The following is a 25,217-nucleotide window of genomic DNA, read 5'->3' as shown; positions in this document are numbered from 1 at the left end:
TAGATGGCTCTGTACTTGAGCTCCAATCAAAATTGAAAAACTTTGGGGTTATATTCGATTCTGGCTTAACATTCGACCCACATGTACAGCATACTGTCAAAACATCTTTTTTTCACCTTAGAAATATCGCAAGACTACGCCCTATGCTATCATTAACTGTGGCTGAAAAGCTGATCAATATATTTGTATTCTCTCGAATTGACTACTGCAATGCTCTGCTCCCTGGGGTATCTAAATCTACTCTGAACAAGCTGCAGTATGTCCAAAATTCAGCAGCCAGAATCCTGACCAGGTCTAGTGCAAGTGTTCACATTACTCCTATCCTGGAGTCCTTGCACTGGCTTCCGGTCAAATTCCGCGTAGACTTTAAAATCCTCATGCTCACCTACAAGGCTTTACATGGCTTGGCACCTCAATACCTGTCTGAACTTTTATCGCCCTACTCCCCACCTCGCAACCTCCGCTCTTCAAATTCTGCCCTCCTTACTGTCCCCCAAGCCCGTCTACATTGGATGGGCGACAGGGCCTTCTCCTGCTATGCCCCCAAGCTCTGGAACTCCTTGCCCAAGAATATTAGAGAGTCACCTTCTCCCCCCCAGCCCCAGGAGAGGTGGGAGGAGGCTCATGTTCCAGCTGTGGACCTGCTCTGAGATGGAGGTGTTTGCAGAGAACAAGGGCTGGTTGAGGGTTGCTGTTGTGCAGAGATCAACATTCTGGCCCATTTGCTTGTTTGCATTTCGCCAGAAAGATGTATAAAAAGGTCTTTATTTTTTTAAAGCTTTAATGTTTTCTGTTCCATTATATAAAGGTTACATAAATGCCATTAGCTCAAAATGTCATTTTCATTATGGGGCAACTAATAAGACAGAACAACCACACCAGTGGGAGACATATGATTACCATAATTGCAGGTTAACCCTGGTGCCTGGAAATGAATCTGTGAGTTACATTCTTCTGCGGGATCCTTTTATTCTGACCTCCCTTTTGCATGGCTCATTTAGAGAAACAGTTCCAAAAGTAAGCCCCCTGTCCTCAGGAGTCTGGGATTTCTATTTTTACTCCCTTCAGCATGAATTTTGCCTCAGTCCAAGGAGAGACTGATATAGGCTACTGTGGCAACCTTCCTTAATAATGGAGCCCATTGTTGAGAACACATTAACTGTAACTGTACATATTTGGACCAGTCCTGTTACTCTGTTTGCAGGCTCAGAACTGTCTCATGTGTGCAGCCAGATCAATTCTCATTCACTGCCTCGGGTATTATATACTGTACACATCTTTTCATAAATGCATCTCCAGCAGAGACATAATTTAATAACCTTGGTCTGTTATTGTTCATCTCTAGACCTTTATGCTTGGCTCTGCAGCAGTCCAGCTCATTTTAATGCTACTCTTGACTGCACGCTCGTCCCTTGGTGCCTGCTGGATCTGCAGGCAGTCTGGGAGCCTGTGTGACAAGAGCTCTTTTCCCACTGTGGCCCAGCAGCCCGGAGAGAGCTCCCGCTGAAGGAGGAAATCGCAGGCCGTTGTTCCTCGGGGGCTGAAACCTTCTCTCAGCCAGTCTAGGAAGGGATCGTTAAACACCCCCCAGACCTCATCTCCAAAACCGCCTGACAGCAGCAAAGAGCTGCAGTCGCGGATGACCTCAGTAGTTTCTCCCTCCCACACGCACGGCCGTGCCTTGGCTGTGTTTTTTCTACAGAAGGCAGTCTCTCTGCCCACCCTCCACGACGGAGGGAAATGTTCATTATCGATTCCGGATCGTGAAACAGATTCTGTTGCCCCTCTTGCGATGAGCTGAGTGTGATTAACAGTCCCAGAGAGAGTGTTATGAGTTACCGAACACTGCAGAGAGTCAGCGTTCCTCAGTCCAGACTACAGCACACAGCCCCAGGAGACAGAATCCCTTTACAATCCAGTTATCTCTCCCATCATACAAATCATATGCACTTATTGACAGACTTTCCAGATTTAATCCTGAATGGAATGTATTTCATGCACCTGTATGAGACAGTAGTAAGCCATCAGGGAGTCCCACTTAACCTTCATCTTACAGCATTTTATGATTCCTCCAGAAACGGGGGACATGCAGGATGGTGGCTAAAGCATATTCAGAAGAGATCCTCTTTTCTAGTCATGAGAAGGGTAAATGCAGGAATAGACTTCCTTTGCACAAGAGGTTAAACCATTCCAGCTTTCAACAGATGTGTATAACCCAACAAAACAAGCGACCCTATTCTGAGTAGGTTTGTAGAGACCTCTCAAATGGCTCTCAAATGAAGATCGGACTTCCTTGCTTGTTAATAGGAGAAGTCCTTGCAAGCATGTCCAGTCTTAGTTCAGTTAATGGGGAGCAGAGTGGGAGAGAGTGTATGGTACTGCGTGGTGGAGACAACTCTCTGCTGCTCTGTGCTGGCCTGTGTTAATGCTGGGGTCTCAGAGCATAGGTACCAATTTTCCAACATAGTTCTGGGTTGCTGATCTTAAAGTGTACTGACATTTGCAAAGCATTTCTCTGTCCCACATTGGACCTCAACCCAACAAACAATAACTTTCTTATTATCAACAAAGGCTTTGTTATCAGTAAGAACGTGTCAAGGAGAACAGACAGTGTGTTGGCAGTCCTGCTAATGAAACTATTTATAAAACTATTTATCTTCAGTGTCCAGTATAACAGAATCTTTGTAAATATGGTGCACAGAAGAAATGCATTGCCCTTTTCTTTGCAGACCTTAGTTAATCATTATCCACATGTTTTCTGTGTTGTTTTACTATAGAAGCTCCAGGCTGACAGCCAGATTGTTCATGCTTTCGAAACCTTCCGATTGCCATCTGTCAAACCCATTCTCAACAACTCTGCCTTTTTCTAAAACTTGATTAAGTCTCTACCTTTTTCATCTTCATTTTTGCAAAAAGCCTTCCCCTTCTCATCATTAAGCAAGAACCACTTTGTCACTCTCGTCGTTAATGCTGATGTTCACTGTGCTGCACAGTTTTGCTCCAGTCTGCCACTGGCTTCCTCACCACCATTAAGCTTGTTGGCAGAGCGCTCTGTTACTGTCAGAAGTCAAGTTGAGTGCAGATGCTGGGGTTTGTGGTTTTTTTGGAGGGCTGGTTTCCCAAATATTTCTGAAATGTACAGCTCTTTTACATTCGCTCATTGACAGCAGCTGTCCTGCCTGGACACCTATTCTGATCCAACGTCTGTTGCTCATGATTGACTGAGAAATAGTTGAATGATAAATCAACGGAATCATAATTAACTAGTCTTAACATAATTAAGACTGCAGAGTCCGCAGCAAGACATGATAGTTATTGAGCATTGTATCAGCTCTATCCTATGGTCAATTCCCAAACATGAACAAAATAGAACTGCATTTACTCCTGCTTTAGCAATATGATTAAAATATATCAAAATAATATTATCAGAAATATGGGGGGTGCCACATATCTGTGCTCAGACTCTGGGAACTCACAGTGCCTATGTCACAGAGAAGGTCCTCTTTCTGTTTTGCTACACTGCCTTTCAGTAGGTCAAATGATTATAAATTAGATTATAAACATTGTGATTATGATCATAATTAGCACAGAAGGTAGGGCTAATGTATCTACAACTTTTTTTTCCTGTTTTTTGTACGGTGTCTGCAGTTGAAATAGTCAGTCTGGATATTCATTTTAGGAATAGAATGCGTTCTATTTAAAGAATGGCCCAACAGCAGGTCTGTGAATTTACCTCAGTCTTTCTGACTCAGTCTCGGGATTGAGCCGAATGATTTTCGGTGGGTGATTAACGACCAGCATCCCAACAAACATATTGGAGTGAGTGGCCTCTTCTTATCTGCAGTCTCTATCATGTACCTACAGTCTGTCTGAAGGCATACCTGTGCGGCAACTAACTTCAGGCATGCGTATGTAGCTCGGCTGTGGATTTCCTGATTCCGGGCTAGACAAGGTGAGGGTTCCAGCCCGGTTCTGGGTCAAACCCCCGGACCACATGGGATTGTGAGCTTCTGATGGGTTTTGTTGTCCCCAATAGAGGGGCTGGCTGGATGAGCACACTCAGGCCTGCTGTCTAATGAGACCGTCTCTCTCCCAGACTGCCACGCCAGAGGAGGTGTGCTCCTGTCGTTAACCACGCTGAGTCGCTCGGTAATTGAATGGCGTCGTTAGCAAGCCGCGGGAATGTGAGCTGAATCTTAAACACGGAAGAGCAAGATAAGGCAGACACAAAAGACAGACAGGAATGGTGATGTGAAGAACAAACCGAAGAAAACTCTTAATTCTGCTCCCCCCGCCAGTCGCCCTAATAACTAAAATGTACAGGTAATAAGAAGAGCACCATATCATCGGCAGTGAAAATGATCAATTAAAGTGAATCATGAAGTATATGCTTCTGCTGTTCTGCTGTATTTGAAAATGAATGCTGTGTTTGGAAGGATTGAAGGGGTAACTGCCGGTTATTTTGTGGTCTGTATGTTTGCTGCCAAGGGTCTGTTGCTGCTGTGCAAGTCTGCCTGCAGTCTGCAGCCTTCAGCTCTGTGCAGCCTCCTCTCTGTGCCCCTGTCTGCAGCCGCGCAGGAGGTCTCTGGCGTCCTTGTGGGGTCTTCACCTGCGCTTGATCCTCTGTCACAGCTGGGCTGTAGAGGATGCAAGTTCTCGTAACGGGTTAAGGAGGAATGGTTAGGCAGTGTCCTTTAGTTTGTGCTGATTCAATGACGTGGCTGGATGTTATCCTCTGTCTGTAAGTACTTTCCAGTGTAATGAATGAATTGCCTTCTATGACTGTATTGTGCTGGGAGAGAGCCCTGTATGTTTGTACTGTGGCTGACCTTGGCGTCTTGGAGTGATAGCACACACACAGCTCTGGGATTGTGTGTGTGTCGGGGTCTAGGTCACTAGAGCGTCTCGTCTGGTGTTGATCACTTCCTTTTTAAATATTTGTTGGCCTATAGAGTAATAAGCGTTGACCTGGGCCTAACGGCGTCTGACCTGCCGTCGTTCCTCATCTCCGGCTTGATCAGCATTGCAGCGCTGGCCTTCAGAGCTGGGCAGAGGCTGAGGGATAATGGTCACGGAGACCGGCGGAGATTCAGAGCTCGGCTCAGCAGGGCAGGTGTGGGGCTCCTGCCTGGGTGACCTCACAAGAGGGCAGTGATGCCCGTTCTGGTCCTCTGCCCCTATGGGGAGGTTAGGCAAGGAGTGCTCGGTACACACTCTGCTGCAGAATGGTTACATTTATCACAGAAACTGCATTATTTAAATGCATTTATTTAAAGCAAACTGTTAAATTATTGAAATCATGGACAGAAATGACTGTGTTAATCACGGTCTCTCTCTGACCGGGCTCTTTTCCATCTAATCCTGCAGGTGTTTTCTCCCGGCAGTCATTTTATTGTTCTTTTTTTTTTTCCTTCAAAGGAAATGGCTGAAAAGAGCTTCTGATGTACACTGACTTGCTCTCTGTGTTCGGTCTGACTGACTAACGTGTGGTAACTCACGTCCAGGATGGCCAGGGCTCTTGTACCTTTTCTCTGGGACCCCAAGAAGCAACATACTCTCGGTTGCAGCCCTGAGCCCGCAATCCTGGATTACAAATTACAGCCTAATCCACTTTGTTGCGTCATACACCATTGTAATCCTTGTAAAATGTGCAGAAAGTCTGGTGTTTGGCAGTGTGAGCTTGTGGCTAGGGAGATGCACACAGACCGTGGGCTGGGGTACTCACAGACAGCCTGGGCCACAGCTTTATCAGGGTGGGAGGGAGAGCTGTCTGTGGGGTTGCACTATCCCAGCCCCGATAGACCAGGATGATTTCATGGAACCATCGAGAGGCTGCCAGCACTATTTTGGGTGTTTTTTTTCACAGAACTTTCAAGCACCGTAGCTGGGAGACACTGGTCCTGATTTCTGTTGGAGCTATACACTCTGTGGTCACTTGCCACCAGAGCCTTCATTAAGGTTTAATCATTGTTGACTGACACTAGCAAATGGGAAACTATTCCGAATGTGAAGCCCAGCAGTAATCTTCCAGGAGCCATTCCTACATGCCCAACGTACACAACATGATGAACTCTAACCCCCAGTTCTTCTCATGCAGTATCTGCGCCTTTTTAATGAGTAATACATGCCGATGGTATATGTTACAAGTATCGGTGTCTTGATCAATATACAGTATATTGTTGTCATCTTTTTGTTCTGTCTTGTTTCATGCGTGCCATGTGAATCACATTGAGTTACGGTAGTTTTCTGCAGAAGACGCGTGAAGAAAAACGAAACTGCTGCTGGCTCAGGCTGATGGTTGTGTACGATGAAGACCTTGTGAGAAATCCTTGGCTGTGTATATAAACCAAACCCTTGTGAGGCACTATGGGCGTCAGGGCATCTGGCTTATGCTGCAGTTACACGAGAAAGGGTGTTCTTATTTGCCAGTCGTGACAAAGCCCTTGCCTGATGTTTGAAAAGGTGAGGAAGAGATCAGGTAACTATATCATGCTCTGGCCACAGTCCAAAATCTCTCCGGCTTCCAGGCACTAGCAGAGTGATCCACTGATCCATAGATGCCCAGAGGTTTCCTCACACTGCAATGTTTTTTTTCTCCACGGTGCAGTACCACACAATTCGAGAACTGTTCTCGAGCGAATCTTAGCAGAATGTCGGAATGATCCCGGAATGGCAGTAATTCCTGGAGGAGGTGGGCCGTGGCCAGCAACCCTGGTGTCCTGCAGTTTAACAGTGCTGGCCGCCCCTGTCCCAGACCTGCTTTGACAGCAAACGCAGAGAGCGCAAGCTCTTCCGCATGCAAGCTTCTGCTGAGAAGAGCTTTGAACAATTAAGAACGTTGAGCCCGAACTTAATTTATTTATGAAGTTCTTTTGCTTTCTGGTTGTCAGATTGTAAGTGGCTGTGGAAGTGCACATGTGCTGCTGACAGCTCGCCCGCTTCTCCGTGCAGGAAGTGAAGGGCGCTCTAGAGAGGGAAGCTGACTCTGTTTTATTCTCTGCGCGGGCAGGAACATGAAGCAGTGTGCACCGGCGGGGGCGCAGCGCCGCCCGGCGAGAGAAGCATCCTGAGCGAGGCATGGAGAGGCGCTAAGGAGGGGCCGCGAGGCAGGTGACAGCCTGCATGGGCACGGCCAGCATGGACACGAGCGTGGCTGTGGAGACGAACCCTGCCCTGAACCCGCTGTGCCAGGACTGCGGGCAGCAGCACTGGAGCCGAGAGAACCACCTGTACAACTACCGGCACGAAGTGGACGATGACCTGGTGTGCCACATCTGCCTGCAGCCGCTCGTGCAGCCCCTGGACACGCCCTGCGGGCACACCTTCTGCTTCAAGTGCCTGCGCAACTTCCTGCAGGAGAAGGACTTCTGCCCGTTGGACCGCAAGAAGCTGCACTTCAAGGTCTGCAAAAAGTCCAGCATCCTGGTGCACAAGCTGCTGGACAAGCTGCCGGTGTCCTGCCCGTTCTCCGCCGCCTGCCCCGACTCCATGCCCCGCTGCGACCTGGAGGCGCACCTCAAACACAGGTGAGGGAGCACGCGGCACGCCCATCGCGGCACAGCCCGGCTGCTCGCGCACTGCAGCACCTGCAGAAATCAACGAGCAGGTGCAGGTGGAGGGCTGTGGGCTGGGGAGGTCAGGGAAAATCTTTTGCTGCCAGATAAACAAGGAATGAGTTTGGAAGTTGTAGTTCAGAACAGTAACTTGTCAGGAGACATTCTGATTGATCATGCAGCACAGTTACACTCTAGTCAAGCTGAAGAGTGCCTGTAAGCTTGGGATCAAGCTCTTCGTGGTTCGTGACATCTTGTCACACACTGTGGGTGAAGCACATTTCCTCCCCAGCAGTCTTTGTTAGCCTGTGATCTTCTAAAGCAACTCCACTGACTGACTGTTCTTTCAGTCATGTCGTTTGGACCTGTCATATTTTTTTAAGCTGCACTGGAGAGCTTGTTACTAATCACTACATTCTACATCATGCACCAGATAATGACAAAAGAAAAACAAGCCTCTTTGGAAGAGCATGGGTAGGATTTAGCTGTACAAAAAGAATGTTTTTTTTGGAGAGGGTTTAATGCATCACTAGAATTAGAATTTATTTTTTTTGTAGACATATGTAGAATCTAAATCAAGGGGTGTTAAGCTAAAATGGTATCATGTGGTAGTAAGGCTTCATTACTGTTGCACCTGAATGATCACTACATTATAGAAAAGACATTGCTGCTCTGACAGTCCAGAGAAGGGCAGAGGGATATATTCGGGGGATTAAGGGAATATTCTACACAGGAACAGAGAGCAGAAGACAAGTTTATTCACAATGTGTTATGGGATCATGTAACAATCTACCCAGCCATATTCTTGAAGTCGAACCCTTAGCTTATTTCAGAAAGTCTGGTTATGCTCCTTTTTAACCCCTCGCTACTCACTCCTAAAAGGGTTAGATGGGCCAGGCAGCCCCCTCTGCTTGGCATTCTAGTTTTAGACATGTCAAAGCCTTTTCTGATGACGTTTTGTTTCGAAACTCGATTTTTTTAGACCTTTACCTTTCAGTGATGTTCACACTCCCCGCTAGACTACTGTGAACAGCAGCGAAATGGGACACCTCTGTGCTGGGCCTGCCCTCCCAAGGGACTGCCGAAGTAACAGGGAGACTCGTTGCTGTGTGAAGAGGGGTAAAGCAGGGTTCTGTGGAGCGTGAGGGAGAGAGGAGGAGGTCCTCACTGCTCCGGCCTGGTCACATGCGCTCACACCGCTGGGATTAGGCCCCACCAGGGGTGTCTGTTTCTATCATGTGAGGGGGGGTGCCCGCAGATTCCCACAGATTCCCACTCTCTGCTTGTACCATGCCGGGAAACTTCGACTCCAGGAACCTCTTCAATTATTTCTTTTGTGAAACTGCGAAAGGGAACCCCACTCTGTGGTGAGTCGCTGCTCGGCCTCTCTGTCTCTCGGAATCTGCCGGGAAGCTCCAGCTGATTTTATCTGGAACTTCGGTAGGTCCTCTGCCGCCTCTGCTCTTTCATCTGCTGGCTTCAGGGATCAGTGAACAATTCCCCATCTTGACAGCGGTGGTCACTGGGGCTTCTAGTCTGTGTGTAGTGCGGTGTAGGAGAGCCTGCCTGTGGCCAGTTTAGCGGGCGCTCAGTTGCAAAGCTTTGTCAGGACACAGCATCCTTCGCTGTCCTGCCCACAAGCTCCCTGCGCTCCCAGCGCCAGAGCACTGCTGTCCCTGTGATGGGGGCAGCGGGCAGAAACGCAGTGCTGCCGCTGGCTGCTCTCCTTCCACTCCGCTTCCTGTGCATCTGGTCTATTCCCCATGTGCTTTTCTTTCAGCCATAACAGGACGCTTGTCAAGGCCCCTCTGTTTCGGATGGCAAATGCACTCGCTACTAGTTTCCCAAGCCACGCATCTAAGATCGAGCAGAAGAATGGATTCGTTTTCTGCTCCGCTAGATTTTCACCTGAACGCTTAAGAACGTGAAAAGAGAGGTTGCCGATGGGAGGCGTTGTTCAGTCTGTTGTGCTCGTCTTCTGGTTGCACATGGATTGGGGGTCTGAGGGTTTCACCAGGATTCTTCTTTGGGAGATCCAGTTAAATCTCCTTTTATCGTCATCATGATCATCGCAATAACAGTTATTAGTTCCTTGGATTTGTATTGAGCCTTACACATAGGACGGGACCAATGTCATCCAGCACCGAAGGGTAACACACAGTGGCTGTTCTGTGCCAGCTCCCCAGCTGCACAGCCAGACCATTGGAGAAGTTAGAATCGGCTTCAAGCTTTCAAACTTTCAATAAAGGGGAAGTTTTACAGAGGCCACATTGTAGAGTACAAGTGAAGTCAAATTTAGCCAGGACACAAGGGTAAACCCCATTCTTCTGAACAGTGTTATAGGATCTTTAGTGTCCAAATAGTCAGGATCTCAGGATGACATCTCATCCTAAGGGCATGAACTCCTACAGCACCGTGTCCCCCCCTCACCCTACTGAGGCTTCTCAGGAGGAACGACTGATCCAGGAGGAAAAGTCCAGCAGCCACACATTTCCCTAGACACCTCCCAGTAGCGACCAGGCCCATTATTGCTAAGCTGCTGAGATCTGATGTGATCAGGCTACAGTATTGTAACGCTCTTGTCCGGGACATGTCATGGTCATGTAAGTTCACAGCGGCGTTCAAAAAAATGGGCGACAGATTTTGCTCTGGAGCAAAAAGTTCTGGAAATTCCCTTTCGTGTCTGCGTGTATTTACTTCAGCAAGAAGGTTATCGCACTGTGCTGTCAGATGCCCTGGATCTGCAGGGACCGCTGTCCTCTGGTCTGGTCTCAGGCCGCCTCGTGTCATCTGAGGTGATGAGCAACAGCATCAGTCTGCTTCAGAACACGATCTGCACTGTGGGATCTGGGAGTGCTTACAGGTCACCTGCTGTTAAAAACTGCCGCTAGTGAGGAATTTTGATTTTTGTGAGAATAATGTTTAGTCTCTGGTGATCTAACACCTGGCACAAGTGTAGCTTTCGTAGCATACTGGTGGAAGGTGATTGACTCCCTGTTGGTTTGCATAGTCTTATCAAAGCACCGTGGGGTTAAACTGGATTTGCTGGAAGGATTGTGGGAATGCGTTATGCACTGCAGTCCTCATTCCTACCCTGTGGGGCAGTGCAGTAAAGTCAGCAAGTGTGTCCCATGTCCCAGGTGTCCAGGAGCTCTCAATCACCGGGCAGGCCTGGAGAGGAGGCGCTCGGAGAGGCTGCCGGCCCCCGACGGCGGCGGGGAGGGCAGAGCCATGGGGATGGAGCCTCCGGACAGCGCACAGTCGCCCGAGCCGGGGAGCGCCGGGGATTCCCCACCAGGGGGCAGCACTGCCTGTGCCGCGGTGCCCATGTGGACGGACGAACACGGCCTGGACAACCCCGCTTTCGAAGAGAGCACGGAGGAAGACAGTGAGTACGGGGGCCCGCCTGTCAGCCTGCGTCTTCCCCTAGAAGTTGGCAGAATTTCGGAAGCCGTGATACGCTTCTCCTGAGCATCTTGTATAGTTCTGTGTGCACCACGGCTCATGGCTGCAGAAAAGGCACCATCCTGTCTGTGTTTCTCTCATTCTCTACCTCTGCTGTCTGTCCCAAGGCTGAGCTGAAGTCTGAAGGAACATCCATCCATTAGTTCTCCCCTTGCTTGATGTTCCGCTCAGTCTTGCCAGCAGGTGTAAGCGAATGAGACCGCTTGCCATGCAGATGGCAGACCAAGAGAGAGATTCGGGAAATGTGAGGGCAAGAGAGGAGAAGGCCTTACTCACACCTTTCCAGACAGTTCCTGAACTCTCGTGTTGAAATGACCGGGACACACAGGGTCCTAGTACCTCTATCAACACACTTTCATATATCTGATGCCTTTTTAAGCACAGTTGAAGTCTGGAATCCATGTGTGGAATCCCAACTGCATCGGTTGGGGCTCTGGACTCAAAACTGGAAGGTTGTGGGTTCAAACCCCAGGTGAGTCACAGCCTGACTAGAGTACAGTAGAACTATGCACATGTAGATATAGATCCCTGGATAAAAGTGTCAGCCAACTAAAATAATTATCATAAGAAAATGAAAAGGTATACACACACAGTGCGGTCTTAATAACTTGTGTGCGTTTAAACTGTAGGGAAGTAGTGTCGTACTCTAACCTACCCACATGTTGATAAACCAGTTCTAGCACCTGTATGTCTTTAGAAGGAGGGCTGATTATTTTTATAACATCATACTTCAAATTGTATGACACCTTTTTCGTTGGCATAATTCTTCACGGAAGAAACTAGATTCATAGATCACGGTCCTTTGTTGGTATATAGCATGTGTTCTCCTCTTCCATTTTCCCCCAAAGCTTTAAGTTTCCCATTGTGCTGTTAACCCTCTGTGCTCAGCTCTTTGTTGTGATTCTAATCCTGGTGAACAGAGATTAATCTCCTGGTGTCTTCATCACCAGAGGGAGTAGCTAGCTGGGAGTTAGGTGATGTGTGTGGGTGAGTTCTCTTAACTGTGTCAATGCAGTTCCTCAGTAAGGTCTCGGAGTGCCCTTCTCTCTGTGCCTGGACACATTATTAGAAGCCATTATTTAACTGTTCCCCTGTCCAGTGTTCCAGTATCTCTCCTTACAGTCCCTCCATTCACATGACAGTACAGTAGGCATGCAGCTTTAATAATGATTTAATGATGACAAGCTTTTGCACATAATACACTGTTCTCCGATAACTGTATTGTTGCTTATACTTCAGCAGCCTATAAACAAGACACACATTGTAATTTCCCATAGTTCCCATAAGTCTCCAATTTGAACAGTTTTTTGAATGGCTTTTATTCTCCTTTGCTCAATACAGCTGGTGCAGTATAGTCCGGTTTGTGCTGACTGTGTTCTTCATTCATGCCCCCTTGTGTGCTGGCCTGTGTGGGAGCCAGTTGTATTGTTATTATGTAAAATGCATTAATTCATAATCTTGTACAGTTAAAGTGGACACATTTATTAGATATTTTAATTTTTTGTGCTCACTGTTATATAATATGCACCTCTGCCTTCGCTTTTGTTTCTTGTTATTAAACGTTAGCAAAGTGTCTTCTACAGTACGTCAGCGCTTCCCCTCTGTAGATCACCACAGTGTGAAATATTGTTCGTGCTGTATGTTAATGTCTGTAGCCACCAACTTCATTGCGACCACCACAACGCTCATACTCATTTCCAACATATTGCGGAGGTTTGGTCATCGGAAATCAAAGAAAAGCTACATATGTATTCATCACAACGCATGACATCAACGCAAAGCATTTAACCTGTCTGAAGGTTTGGATTCTGCCTGCATCTCCTGTACACTAAATGTAGGACCTTGATAGGTTTGTGATCATTATAAATACTAATACGTCTCTTATGTCTTCTGGAGAAATCTTTATAAAGGATCATTTACATTACTTTAGCACCATATGTAGCTTTTATGAAAGTGTGAAGTCATCAAATTAAAAAGCATTCATCGTCTATGTTATTTCCTGTTTCTCCACAGGATTAGTTTACAATGTATATTGTTTTGAGACTTAGAAGCATTGTGTCCCTAAAACATTTCTGTTTGGTCTGGGTGTATTTTTGGTTCAATATGTTTGTTTTGTTTTCTATTGTTTCGAACGTTTGTTTTCGGCTGTTGTTAAAATAACCAATTAAGCCCATGAACAATAACAGATGACTAAGAAACGATTGAACACAGCAACTGTTACACCTGTCCTTTTGTTTCTGTGAATCTCTCCACTAAATGAAAAGAACAAACCTGAGTCACAGGCCTGAGAAGTTTTTGAGAAGATCGACTGGGAGATCTGGGAGCTCTCGGTGTAGCGGCCCTGTCTGTTCCCCGGGTGACATGTCAGAATGGCATCTGTGTGTGCTCCGCAGGTGTGCACAGCTTGGACTGCAATCCAGCCCGTGCCAAGAGACCCCTGAGTAACCCCTGTATCCACCTGCACAGAACCAGCAGCACCAATTCCTCCGGCTGGGATATTCCCGAGGATGGACCACCACCCCCTGCCGAGGAAGGTAGCGCTCCCTTTTCCTCTGCCTCTTCCTCTTCCTCTTCCTCTTCCTGTCCTGCCAGCTCCAGCTGCATGGGCCTGTCGGAGGCTGTCCTTCCTCCTCCCATGCTGTGTGAGTTAGTCAGCCCGTGGAGTGTGTGTGTGTGTGCTTGTCGAGATATGGACAGCTCCCTTTAGCTGGTTCAGTGCAGGGCATGCCTTTGGAATGCATTCAAACAAAGCCAAGCTTTGGACACAGAGGCCGAAGCTCAGGCCAGGCCACTGGAGCGACGGGTGACTTAAAAACCAGAAGGGTATTTTCAGACTGAGTGTCCGTGGTCGAGCCGCGGTTTAGCACTGTCTGTCTTGAAGCAGTGCGTCCGTGAGCTGCGGTCCGCACCCCACCTGCTGCGCTGGTCCCTGTAGCCCCAGTGTGAACATGTTGGCCTTCCTGAACCCCTCCCAGGCTGCCCGAAGGTCCCTGGCCTGCCAGAGGGGGAGATTACCACCATTGACATCCAGCGCTCCAACCCCTACATGGAGCTGGGCATCAGCGTCGTCGGCGGCAACGAGACGCCGCTCATCAACCTCGTGATCCAGGAGGTGTACCGCGACGGCATCATTGCCAGGGACGGCCGTCTGCTGGCGGGAGACCAGATCCTCCAGGTGATCCCCCCACCCCTTTCGGTACCCCGGGATCGAGCTCGTGTTCTGGGGCTGGGCTGGGGTCGTCTGAGGAGGCTCAGCCCAGCCTCATTTGTTTGGCTGTTAATTTTCTATATGGCTGCGTTTACTGATGGCGGTCGTTTCATAAACTCAGCTATATAAAACAGGCAACACAAATTTGGCCAATAATGTTAAGGCCTAATTGCCAGCTGATTGTGCACCAATGTAAAAAGGCACAAAGATGTCTGGATTCCTACAGTATCAGAGAAAGTCCTTTGTTTGACTCCGGCCTGGTCCAGCGACAGTCAGGAGAGAAGGAACAGGACCTGCCTCTTTGTAATGAACCGTCTGCGAAATCCACAGCCCTGCAGTTTTTCACCCCTCTTGGCCCGCCAGCGAAGGGCCCGGCCCGGACTGGTTTTACACGAAGGGTTCTGAGGAGGGCCCGCACACCCGTCCCGCCCTGGGCTGACAGGCCGCGGTCGGTTCTGCTCCCCAGGTGAACGGCGTGGACATCAGCAACGTGCCCCACAACTTCGCCCGCGCCACCCTGTCCCAGCCCTGCCCCGCGCTGCAGCTGACCGTGCTGCGGGAGCGGCGCTTCTCCGGCCGGCCGGCCGCGCCCGGCCCCGAGGGGGGCGGCGGCGCCTCCTCTCCGCGCGACGACGGCGGCGGCCTGCGCGTCACCCTGCACAAGCGCGACTCCGGCGAGCAGCTGGGCATCAAGCTGGTGCGGCGCACCGACGAGCCCGGCGTCTTCGTGCTGGACCTGCTGGAGGGGGGGCTGGCCGCGCAGGATGGGCGCCTCTGCAGCAACGACCGCGTGCTGGGCATCAACGGGCACGACCTGCGGCACGGCACCCCCGAGCTCGCCGCTCAGATCATCCAGGTACCGCAGCCCTACACTTATTGGAGCGCCCCTTCCTTCCTCCTCTTGAAAGACAGCCAGGACTCCGCCTCAGAAGCTGAAAGACGTTTTTCTTTTCATGCACAGGGAAGCGATGCACGCGGGGGTGCTCGGTGTATTTTTCTCAAAGTGATTGAATTAGATCAGTCCTTAAATATTTTTCTGATCTCTCTCAGCTTTCCTGGGCTGAAATCACGCACATCTTCCTCTTCCCTGTTTGCCAAAGATAACTTCTTTTAACGCGATTGGTAGCTTAGTTTCGTGGCCCGCGTTCCTATAGAACACAGTATAGATTTACATAGTAAATTTACATTTTTTTACATAGTAAATTTACAAGATTTACATTGTGTCTCCAGCATTCTTCCAATCCAGTTCAAACCAATTCTGTAGGACCGTTTTATAAAATACTGCAGCTTCTACCGAAAACGTATGTACAAAGTTCACAGAGACCCTCTAAACAGTACTGTGGAGACCGAGGAACTGGTATACTTGGTGTAGTTTACACTTGTATGCAAGACAGTGTAAAAATCCACATCTGGAATATACAAAGACTAGGCATATCAACAAGGATAAGGTAAAGCAAAGGTTAAAACAGCACAGAGAACACACCTAAGCAGTAACAAAGTGGTACACTGAGTTAATGAGTCCTGCAGGAACAAATTAATGTAGAAGGCTATTATTTTTGCAACGCTTGCAGAAAATGTTTGAGAAAACTCGGAGAATCCTGTAGGAGAGAATGCTCATTTTATTTTCCTGGGCTCTGGCTATGGGTATGTTCTGAAGTTGTGTGATTACAGTAAGATATCTAATGGATCTGAAAGGGTAGCAGCTGTCAGTGTTCAGTAGTAGATTTTGCCTGTGCTGGATTGATTGAAGATGAATTGTAGAGATTAGCTGAACAAAACAGACTGTGTACACAGTGGATGGTGGTAGCTGTAATTGCTGTACAGTGAAAGAGTCATGGACTGAAATGACCTTTTGTCTCCACCCTTCCTCTCGCCCTGCCTCCCTGTGTTGGACTGACAGGCCAGCGGGGAGCGAGTCCACCTGGTGATCTGCCGACCCAGCAAGCCGCTGCCCCCCCTGCCCAGCGCCAACGCCAACGCCGTCCGTGATGCAGGGTGCCACACCATCGCCCTTCCGCACCCCCTCCACCCCCCGGTCTCCACCGCCATGCAGCACCTCGGGCGGCCCAGCACGCACGCCACGCACCGGGTGAGCCCCCCGCCCAGGCACCCTGGAGACCGTTCAGAGAGCCCTCTCCACCACAGTGAGAGCGTCCTGCTTCTCACGCACGGATCCCACATCCCCACTTCGGCTGCGGACCCCCAAAGGGCAGTGAGATTAGACTGGAGTGGGGATGTAATTGAGAACATCAGATCTGTCTTGCAGAATTACTTCCTGTCATTTTTCTGCATGTTGGAGGGGACCTACTTCACACCCCGCGTGCACGCCACCCTCACCCGGACGACACGCAGCCCCCCCTACAAAACAGGGGTAGCACCCCAACTCTCATGAACAGTGTCAGGGGATCCCTTATAACAAAAGCTGTCAGGACCCCGGTTTACTGTCCAATCTGAGGGATGGCACCTCGTACAGCATGGTGTCCCAGGTCACCATTCTAGTCAAGAAGGAAGGAAGAAAGGAATGTCGCCACCTACTGGTCCAACACCAACACCACCATCTTGCCTCTCCTTAGAGGTCATCCGTCCTAGTACTGACTTAACTTCAGAAATCTAAGGCCAGGCTACAGATTGATTAGGCAGCTGTAAAGTGAAATGCTGAAGAGGAAAGAAGCCCTTTTCTTCTGGGAGGGTACTTGTGAGGTCGGCAGCACCTGCCTCTACAGTATCTAGCCTTGCTCTACGGCTGCATCCTCATCTCTGGCCAGCTGCTTTGGTGGTTTATCATAGGAGCCACCTGTCTTTACTCTCTGAGCCCAGGCTGCATGATGCCCTTTCTGCCATAGGTGCCTTATGTCTACTGTGATGGCCAGAAAAGACCGTGAAATACGTCTGATTTACTCATCTGTGCCGAGTACAGTCAAGTAGGGGTTGCAGTCCATCCTGATGCTAATGAAATGAAGGCGATACTGGTCTTCAGTCTGAACTCTCAGCGTGCCAGCTGAAATCTCTCAACCTGAGTGCTTGCCAGGCTACCTTCTCCTTTCGATTGTGTAATGCTCTGAGCTGTTCATCAATATTTAATCAGTCACTCTGATACAGAGCAGTGCTGGCAACCACAGTGGTTTCCAGGAATGTAAAATTAGCCCTCCGTTTTGTTGGGAGGAGGCCTGGGATTTGTGAAAAGATAAACAAACAAATCCAACAGTGAAGTGAGCCTGAAGCAGGATTGAGTTTCGCTGATACTTTTTTTGCGATTGATTTGGATTTGTGAAGTGTCCGTGGGCTGCATGTCTTTTTCTGGGCCCGAGCAGAAACACAGTATGTCTTTATCTCCCAGACAAAGGTGACATGCAGTGGGAGTAATCCATATCCATATCAAAAGAGCTGTTCATTCTTCCATTTATTTTGGGTGAAGATATGTCGGGTTGGAAACAAGGCAAGTTCAATTGTCTTTGGAAGAAAAAGTAGATTTGTGTATTTTGCAACGTAACCATGCACATGCGTACACGCATGTAAATCATATATATATACAAGGCTGGGGCTCAACGCGTTTTTAATGTGCATTTATTTCCGGGTGTTTTCTTTAAAAAGCATGATGCATTCTGGTGGTGTCTCCCCGCAGGACCTGTCTCAGTGTGTGACCTGCCAGGAGAAGCAGATCAGTGTGAAGAAGGAGCCCCATGAGTCTCTGGGGATGACTGTAGCTGGCGGCCGGGGGAGCAAGAGTGGGGAGCTGCCTATCTTCGTCACCAGTGTGCAGCCACATGGCTGCCTGGCCAGAGATGGCAGGATCAAGCGAGGTAAGAGCCTGAGCTGCCTCAAGCCCCCGGGGGAGCATGTCGCCTGTCAGTGCGTTGCAGCAGTAGTGCCGCACGGCTCTCTTCAACGGCAGTGTTTTTAACCCCTTCCCTGCTGCTCACCTGACATACACACCACACCTCTGCCCGCTGTGCACACTGGCACCCTGGTTCTGTCTGTTATACACACTGGCACACAGTCCTGCCTGTTGGACACACTAGAACTACAGTTCTACTCACTGTGGACACTGGCACCCTGGTTCTGTCTGTTATACACACTGGCACACAGTCCTGCCTGTTGGACACACTAGAACTACAGTTCTACTCACTGTGGACACTGGCACCAGGGTTCTGCCTGTTATACACACTGGCACACAGTCCTGCCTGTTGGACACACTAGAACTACAGTTCTACTCACTGTGGACACTGGCACCAGGGTTCTGCCTGTTTTATACACTGGCACCAGGGTTCTCCCGCTGTGGACATTGGCACCAGGGGTCTGTTCATGGTGGACACTGGCACACAGCTCTGCCTGCTGTATGTACTGTTAGAGCTGAGCTTCCTGCTTACGCTGGAAAGTTGTCCTTGAAATTTAAAATTCACCAAGAGTCACTTTGACTGTCAGGCATAAAGCAACCTCGATTGGTTGAGCAGATATACAGTACTGCTTCTCTACTGAGGGCGGGAGTTGACAAGCTGTCACTGTGCTTTCCTTGGTGGATTTAAATTGCTGATATATTGTCTTTTGACTCGGAGTTTGCCAGCTCGACAGATGATTTCAATTTAAATGTTAAAATTCGAGGGCTTGCATAAAGCTTGCTAAACGTATATAGAGAAATCTTTGGAGATGTTCTGTTTACCTGATGTTAATTCTCCAGGAAATGTAAATTCAGAAAGGCCACAGAGGAGAGGGGGTCATTTCACCCATCGGGCTCAGCTGATTATAGTTCCCAGTACTGGGACAACCACCTTCTGAGTATGAAGTCCCTTTGAGACTCCCCAAGAAAGGGGCAGTTTATTGTAGCTAATAAACCTTAACCTGCATGTAAAATATAGCAGCCAGCAGCAACCCACACTAACACATTAGAGATCAAGCAGGCCTCACACAGACGGACACAGTTTGCAAACAAACCCAGGACCATGGATTGGAAATATAAGGTAGGAACTTGTCTAATCTTGGCTAGAGAGACAGGATGAAGAGCAGAGTGAGTTCCTGTCCATTTTCACCTCTCGGTTTGCAGCAGAGGAGAGTGGTTTTGTGAGCACAGTGCCACGCTGCAGTGATCCCTCTACCCCTCCTGCTGTGTGTGTCGGTGTGGGAGTTTAGCGTTCGCGGTCGGCGGCGGTGTGGCTCATAGTGTCGCTGTCACACAGCGTTTGTGTCAGGCGGTCACTTCTCCTTCCCTCGCTGCCTGCGCCTGCTGACTGGCAGTTTGGTGTCAGAGGGGATCGCGGTAACTGTCAGCGGGCACGCCGTGCCCAGCCAGGGGTCTGCTCAAGCAGATGCTGCTCTCTTGAGGCTGGTGTGACTGCAGTACACAGGCCAGCGCCCTAGATCACTCATGGCAGATGACTGGCAGCCAAGCTGTGGTTGAACTCGATAACACTGCGCCTTTAAAGTACTTTCCAATACTTCACTGATATCCTTTGTATAATATATCTTTACTTCTGTGTTCTTTTTTGCTTTTGTTTTAAATTTAAGGCAAAATACAGCCCTTAAGGCAAAATACATTTCTTTGTATTTGTTTTAAGTAAGCCTGTGCTTTGCGGTTAAGCTTTTCTTTTTTCTTGGTTAAAGCGCTGTGAATGGATTCTATGCTGTGTGCCCGACGGCGCTCTGTGTTTTCAGGGGACGTGCTGCTGAGCATCAACGGCATGGACCTGACCAGTCTGAGTCACAGTGAGGCCGTGGCCACGCTGAAGGCCAGCGCTGCCTCCTCCTCGGTCCTGCTGAGGGCGCTGGAGGTGCAGACCATCGAGGAGCAGGGCCAGGCCGCCGAGGAGACGCTGCCTGCCGCCCATGACAACGACTACGATGCCAGCTGGTCCCCGTCCTGGGTCATGTGGCTCGGCCTGCCCAGGTGCGTCCCCAGGGCTCTTTAGCGTTGTTGGCACCGACGGGGATGCATATGTACCACATAACACAAACCCCAAAGTGGATTAGACACAGGCACAGCAGTGTACCTGTATGGTCCTTGTATGTCAGCAGGGCCTGATGCAGATGCTCTTGGGAAAAGACGATGTGAGCACTCTGGGTGGAATTATTCATCTTGTCTCCAGTTGATGGGATGTGCCATACGGATTGGTATGACCCGTAAAGGATTTAAACAAACACGGCACATTCTGTAGGTCCATGTTGCATACATGCTGGCCTGCAGCAATGATTGATAATTATCGACCAATATTTTAGGCATCACAGATATAATGGCAACACAATGGCAACCAGGCACAGAATGGAGCAGGCAGACGAGCCGTGTCTGGAATATCCTGGTTTCCTGCATTGTGCATGACATGACACAACCACACGTGCGAAAGGCTTGAATTCCCACTCCACTGTGGCACTGGGGGCCTGGACAGCAGAGAATGTGCCCCCTGTTAATGGTGGATGTTTCTCCGGCTCTGCATCGCAGTTACCTGCACAGCTGCCATGAGATCGTGTTGAGGAGGAGCAGCCTGGGCAGCTGGGGCTTCAGCATTGTGGGAGGGTACGAGGAGAACCACACCAACCAGCCTTTCTTCATCAAAACCATCGTGCTGGGCACACCCGCTTATTATGACGGCCGCCTCAAGTAAGCCTCTTCCCTTCCAGAACGATTGCACTGCTGTGTCTGCATGGGCGGCTCTCACTCTTTATGACCACGATTTCGCTGTGCATTTGCTGCAGATCTGCTAGGCTTTTCACAGTGCTTTCTGCTGTTAGCTCGGTCGTGGATTCACCGTGAATAGTTAAGTGTCCCCATCTTCTTTGAAAACATCTTTTATTTTTTCAAACACGCGTTTATAAGGGATGGTTCAAACATGCAGACCTTATCTTTTGTTGGGGCGGGCACTTGTGTGTGAACCGACTGTGGCGTCTTGGCCTGGCACCCCGGTGTAGCCACAACTCTCGAGCACTGGTCTTTCCGAACAGCCAGACGCGCAATCAGGCGTTCCTCTTTCCTTAGCTTGTGGAAGTGCAGTTGTTTGGTTTGCTTCTGATCCAGCCTTCGGACGGTTTGTCTTTCCACGTGTTTAAAAGCGTACAAGCAGTATACCCATAAACCAGGAGAGCTACATCTCTGGTTTCTAACAAGGCCATGCCAGGGAAGCTCAAGTGATAGAAACTGCAAGATATGAAACATTGCCAGCGTCTTTACTGGTGGCGCCAATCTTGCACATGTCTAAGACTGACAACCCTTTCTTTCTCTGTTCTCTGTGCACGTGTGTTTTATTTAACGTGATGGCGGGCAGGTGTGGAGACATGATCGTCGCTGTGAACGGGCTGTCCACAGCAGGGATGAGCCACTCCGCGCTGGTGCCCATGCTGAAGGAGCAGAGGAACAAGGTGGCACTGACCGTGGTGTCCTGGCCCGGCAGCCTGGTGTAGCTGCAGCCCTCGGGGCAGCAGGGGTGAGGCAGGAGTCCGGCGTGTCTCTGGGCTGGCTGGGGCCTGGCGCACGCGGACTGCACAGAGCCCGCAGGCAGGCTTCAGGGTGCACGAGCGTCCGCGTTCTCGGAACATTTTAAAGTGTCACAGAACGCAGACGAGCTGAGCAATGAAACGGAAAGATATTCTGCAATTTTTTTGCCCACCAAATATTTTTTAGGGTTCTCCCAGTGCTTCGAGAATGGTGTGAAAGTAGAAGTAGACCCAGACATCCTTACTCCATGCCATTTACAAAGGCCTTATCCAACACACTGGCTTTAGGGCAGAGACCCGCCTTACAGTGTCCCAGACTGGGCATGGGGCAGGTTTGGGGCTGTTGTTCACTGGCAGAGAAGAACAGTTTCTATGTTTGTTATCGGTCACTTAAATTATTAAATCCGTCAGGGATTGATCTCATTGAGTCTGTCTCTCTGAGTGTTATTTTGCTGTCTCGTTTTCCATTGCCCTTGGTGTTTGACAGCCACAGACAGCTGAGGAGACTTCCTCTGCACAGCAACCTGCACTGCTGTGTCTTACCTTCGGTGTCAGCTGGAGAGATAATTCTCTCTACTTCAGTGGTTCTGAAAAAACAACAATATTGAATGCCCTGTGTACCTTTTTAGCTATCTTTTGTCCAAGGATGTTAGAAGTGCATCTGTTGACGATCTAACGGCGCTCGCTCGGACATCCAGGTCCCCCAGGTAATAAACTGAATTGTTTTCAGAAATAAAACGTAAATATAAAAATCAGTGCAGTGGAGACTGACACAATCTGTCAGTCCTGTCCACGAGTATTAGAACAGTACAGCAGCATATTGGAAGCTATTTAACTGCAGCAATATTTTTTTTAAATTACTCCTAATTTGAATTCACTGTCTTGCAAGGCATGGGCCGCAGGCTTCTGCTGACCCTGTTCTGAATCGAACGTCTGCCCCCAGGTTGATGTTGTGCCGAACAGTGTTTGCAGGGAGCCACTGCCTGTTGGAATCATGATACAGGGAGTTCTCCAAGTCTTCTGGCTTCTGGGACCAGAACACGAGTGATTCTTTACTTTCTTAAAAGTACCACAGGTAGAAAGAGCTGTTCTGTTTCTTCATGAAAGGGGGGAAAAAATAAATGCAAGACAGGTCCGATATTAGGTTGTCTTTAGTGCCTAAACAGTGCCATGTTTCATAACATTCCAGTACACCCCAGCCAGTAGCAACAGTATTCGTACTGGGATCCTGAAAGGCCATACTGGCAGTGATGGGGAAACTGCACAGTGTGCTGTTGATCCAGTGATGGAGTCCTCCTAACGTGGGGCTAGAGAGATTACCTGCAGGTGTATTTACAATACCCACTGAGGACAAGAGGCACGTCTTCACACACAGGGCGGCGAGAGTCAGGAACAAGCTACCCAACGATGTTGTTGGAGCCATGAGGAGACCCTGGGAAAAATTAGCTACAAATTTCCAAATAGTCTTTGTGGGCCAGAAGGCCTTCTCTCGTTTGTAGCCTTCCTTGTGTTCTTATTAGACCCATTTGTGGCTGTACAAGGAGAGACTTCAGCGATATCAGCTCAGTGTCTCAAAATCCCCCTTGCCTTTCTGTGTTCTTGTACAATCCTGGTTTAAAAATACATTCTTTTTCCCTGTTGAAGGAAACTAGTTTCAGCAAACTGGGATTCTATTTCCATCAGTGCCAAGAGAGTTTTGTGTTCTCCAAACTTTAATATTAAGTGTTTAAGCTGTGAATGTGATCAAATTTAAAAAAAAACAGTCCACTTTGAAATTTTCTTTGTTCAATCTTTTTTTTTTGGAAGCAGTTTACAGAAGTTGATCATTCTTTTCATCTGCAGTATACTACTTCTGCTCATTTTTTATCTTTGTCTTGCTGATAAATCCTATGTAACTTCATAACCTGAGTTTTCAGTTCTCTTGTTAAACTTTATAGTATTTTTTTTCCCAAACAAAATCTTAAAATGTCATGTTAAAGGGAGCCTGAAATGTTCACAAAAACTATACTGTCTCATTAGCATGCATTAGCATGCATATTGTTATTCAATATTAAAGTAAAGAAAGTTTACACAAGAATAAACTAAGATTTATTTCTGAGTACCAGTCTCTGGTGGTTGCTATATCATTGTTCTAAATTTGTGACGCCATTGGTCTGCTGTTGTGACATCACTGGTATGGGGTCACTGGTTAAGTGTTCTGGCGTGAGAGAGCAACAGCAGAACTAGGTCCAGTTAATCTAGTCTTTGACTAGATTAGATATCAACAATAGATTCCATCTCACGTTTTAAATATCCGATATACTGTGAGGCAATCGAACTACGAGGAATAAAATGTCATGTGAACCGCGAACCAATCGTTACAAATGACTGTCATGGGTTCTGTGCAACCCAAAATAAGCAATAATATCAGTATCGGCCCATTACAGTACCTAAGGTTTCTCAAAGCAGTTAATATCAATTAAATAGTCATTAAAGATCAGACATTCGTCGATCTGAATACAAACAACTCTCCAGCCCGGTAGTTAAAAACACTGTAAAAAAAGAATCAATGAGAAGAATCAATGGGAAGACTCGGGTAAACTTGGACTTGCGCTCCATGAGCTGCCTCTCTTATTTTAACAGCCAATATTGGGGAAAAATATGGATTCACGTCGGTTTTAACGCGTTCCAACACTTTCATGAGTATGAAGACCAGCTACGGGCTGTGTTATGTCAGGTTATATCATTATATTTTCGTGTTTCTTCCACTCTTGTACCAACACGCAGGCACAAAGCACTGCTTTATGAAAATCAGGAGCTTGAGAAAAGGGAAGACAGGAGGAGAAACTTTATAATACAAAATATTTAGTGAAAACGAAACACCAGTCAAGCATGTACAGATCGTAGAAAATCAAATGCTTCTGATCAAGTGTGGGGCATTACGTTTGGAAATAACGATTTTGCTTCTCCACACAAAGTCCTGCCTGGAATGGCTATAGACATCTCGATCTCAAGCTACACTGTTATTACTCTGTGTACTGCAGCTTCTGCTCAGCGCTGAATACCAGTTTGACAGATTTAATATCAATCGATCGGTCTTGTGTTTGCTGTAGCGCAGAAGATAAAAACTCACTCACGGAGGGAGAGAATAAAGGTCCCAGAGGGATTTCCTCCAATATTCCTGTCCGAGTTTTTTTTCGCGGTCTGCCGAGATGTCAGTCACAATCCGGACTGCTCCCGGTAGTAAGTCTAACGTTTTCTATCATGCCTTGCCAGCTGTTTCTCACCCACATTGTTTTCTCAGGAAAATGTCAACCAGACAGAAATGACTTATTATTATTATTATTATTATTATTATTATTATTATTATTAACATTGAATAACAATACTTTCACTATAGTCTGTATAATTGAGTCTCTCCATCATTTCAGTTTCCCTTTAACGTGTACAGTCTGGTCAGCAGTGATGGTGGACACCTTTTGTCAGGGTTGTCATTTGTCAAATAAATAATTTGTTATATTGTTCAATTTTGATTTCTATTTAAAATGCTACAATTGTGAATGATTGTTACTGCTTTTTCTGTTCCCTTTAAAAAT

The 25,217-nt window shown here is 48.1% G+C and overlaps 1 protein-coding gene across 3 annotated transcripts in view; it reads left to right on the top strand.

Moving 5' to 3' along the window:
- The window catches only part of lnx2a (ligand of numb-protein X 2a), a 43,662-nt gene extending 19,924 nt beyond the window's left edge, over nucleotides 1-23,738 (top strand). For 2 of the 3 annotated variants that reach the window (XM_088638810.1, XM_088638812.1), the window contains 10 exons: nucleotides 7,010-7,526; nucleotides 10,694-10,941; nucleotides 13,412-13,552; nucleotides 13,994-14,193; nucleotides 14,693-15,082; nucleotides 16,127-16,315; nucleotides 17,849-18,026; nucleotides 19,873-20,104; nucleotides 20,654-20,812; nucleotides 21,474-22,069. In XM_088638810.1, coding sequence (XP_088494936.1) covers nucleotides 7,123-7,526; nucleotides 10,694-10,941; nucleotides 13,412-13,552; nucleotides 13,994-14,193; nucleotides 14,693-15,082; nucleotides 16,127-16,315; nucleotides 17,849-18,026; nucleotides 19,873-20,104; nucleotides 20,654-20,812; nucleotides 21,474-21,609 — 2,277 coding nt within the window. In that variant the 5' untranslated portion in view covers nucleotides 7,010-7,122 and the 3' untranslated portion in view covers nucleotides 21,610-22,069. Of the gene's footprint in view, nucleotides 1-7,009; nucleotides 7,527-10,693; nucleotides 10,942-13,411; nucleotides 13,553-13,993; nucleotides 14,194-14,692; nucleotides 15,083-16,126; nucleotides 16,316-17,848; nucleotides 18,027-19,872; nucleotides 20,105-20,653; nucleotides 20,813-21,473; nucleotides 22,070-22,531 lie in introns of those variants that run through there. The other variant, XM_088638811.1, reaches the window with a different exon arrangement.
- Nucleotides 23,739-25,217: the final 1,479 nt, after the last annotated feature.

This window comes from Lepisosteus platostomus, chromosome 7 (genome assembly GCF_059453375.1).
Source record: "Lepisosteus platostomus isolate fLepPlt1 chromosome 7, fLepPlt1.hap1, whole genome shotgun sequence".
Lineage (NCBI taxonomy): Eukaryota > Metazoa > Chordata > Actinopteri > Semionotiformes > Lepisosteidae > Lepisosteus > Lepisosteus platostomus.
This window is presented reverse-complemented; position numbering and strand designations above follow the sequence as displayed.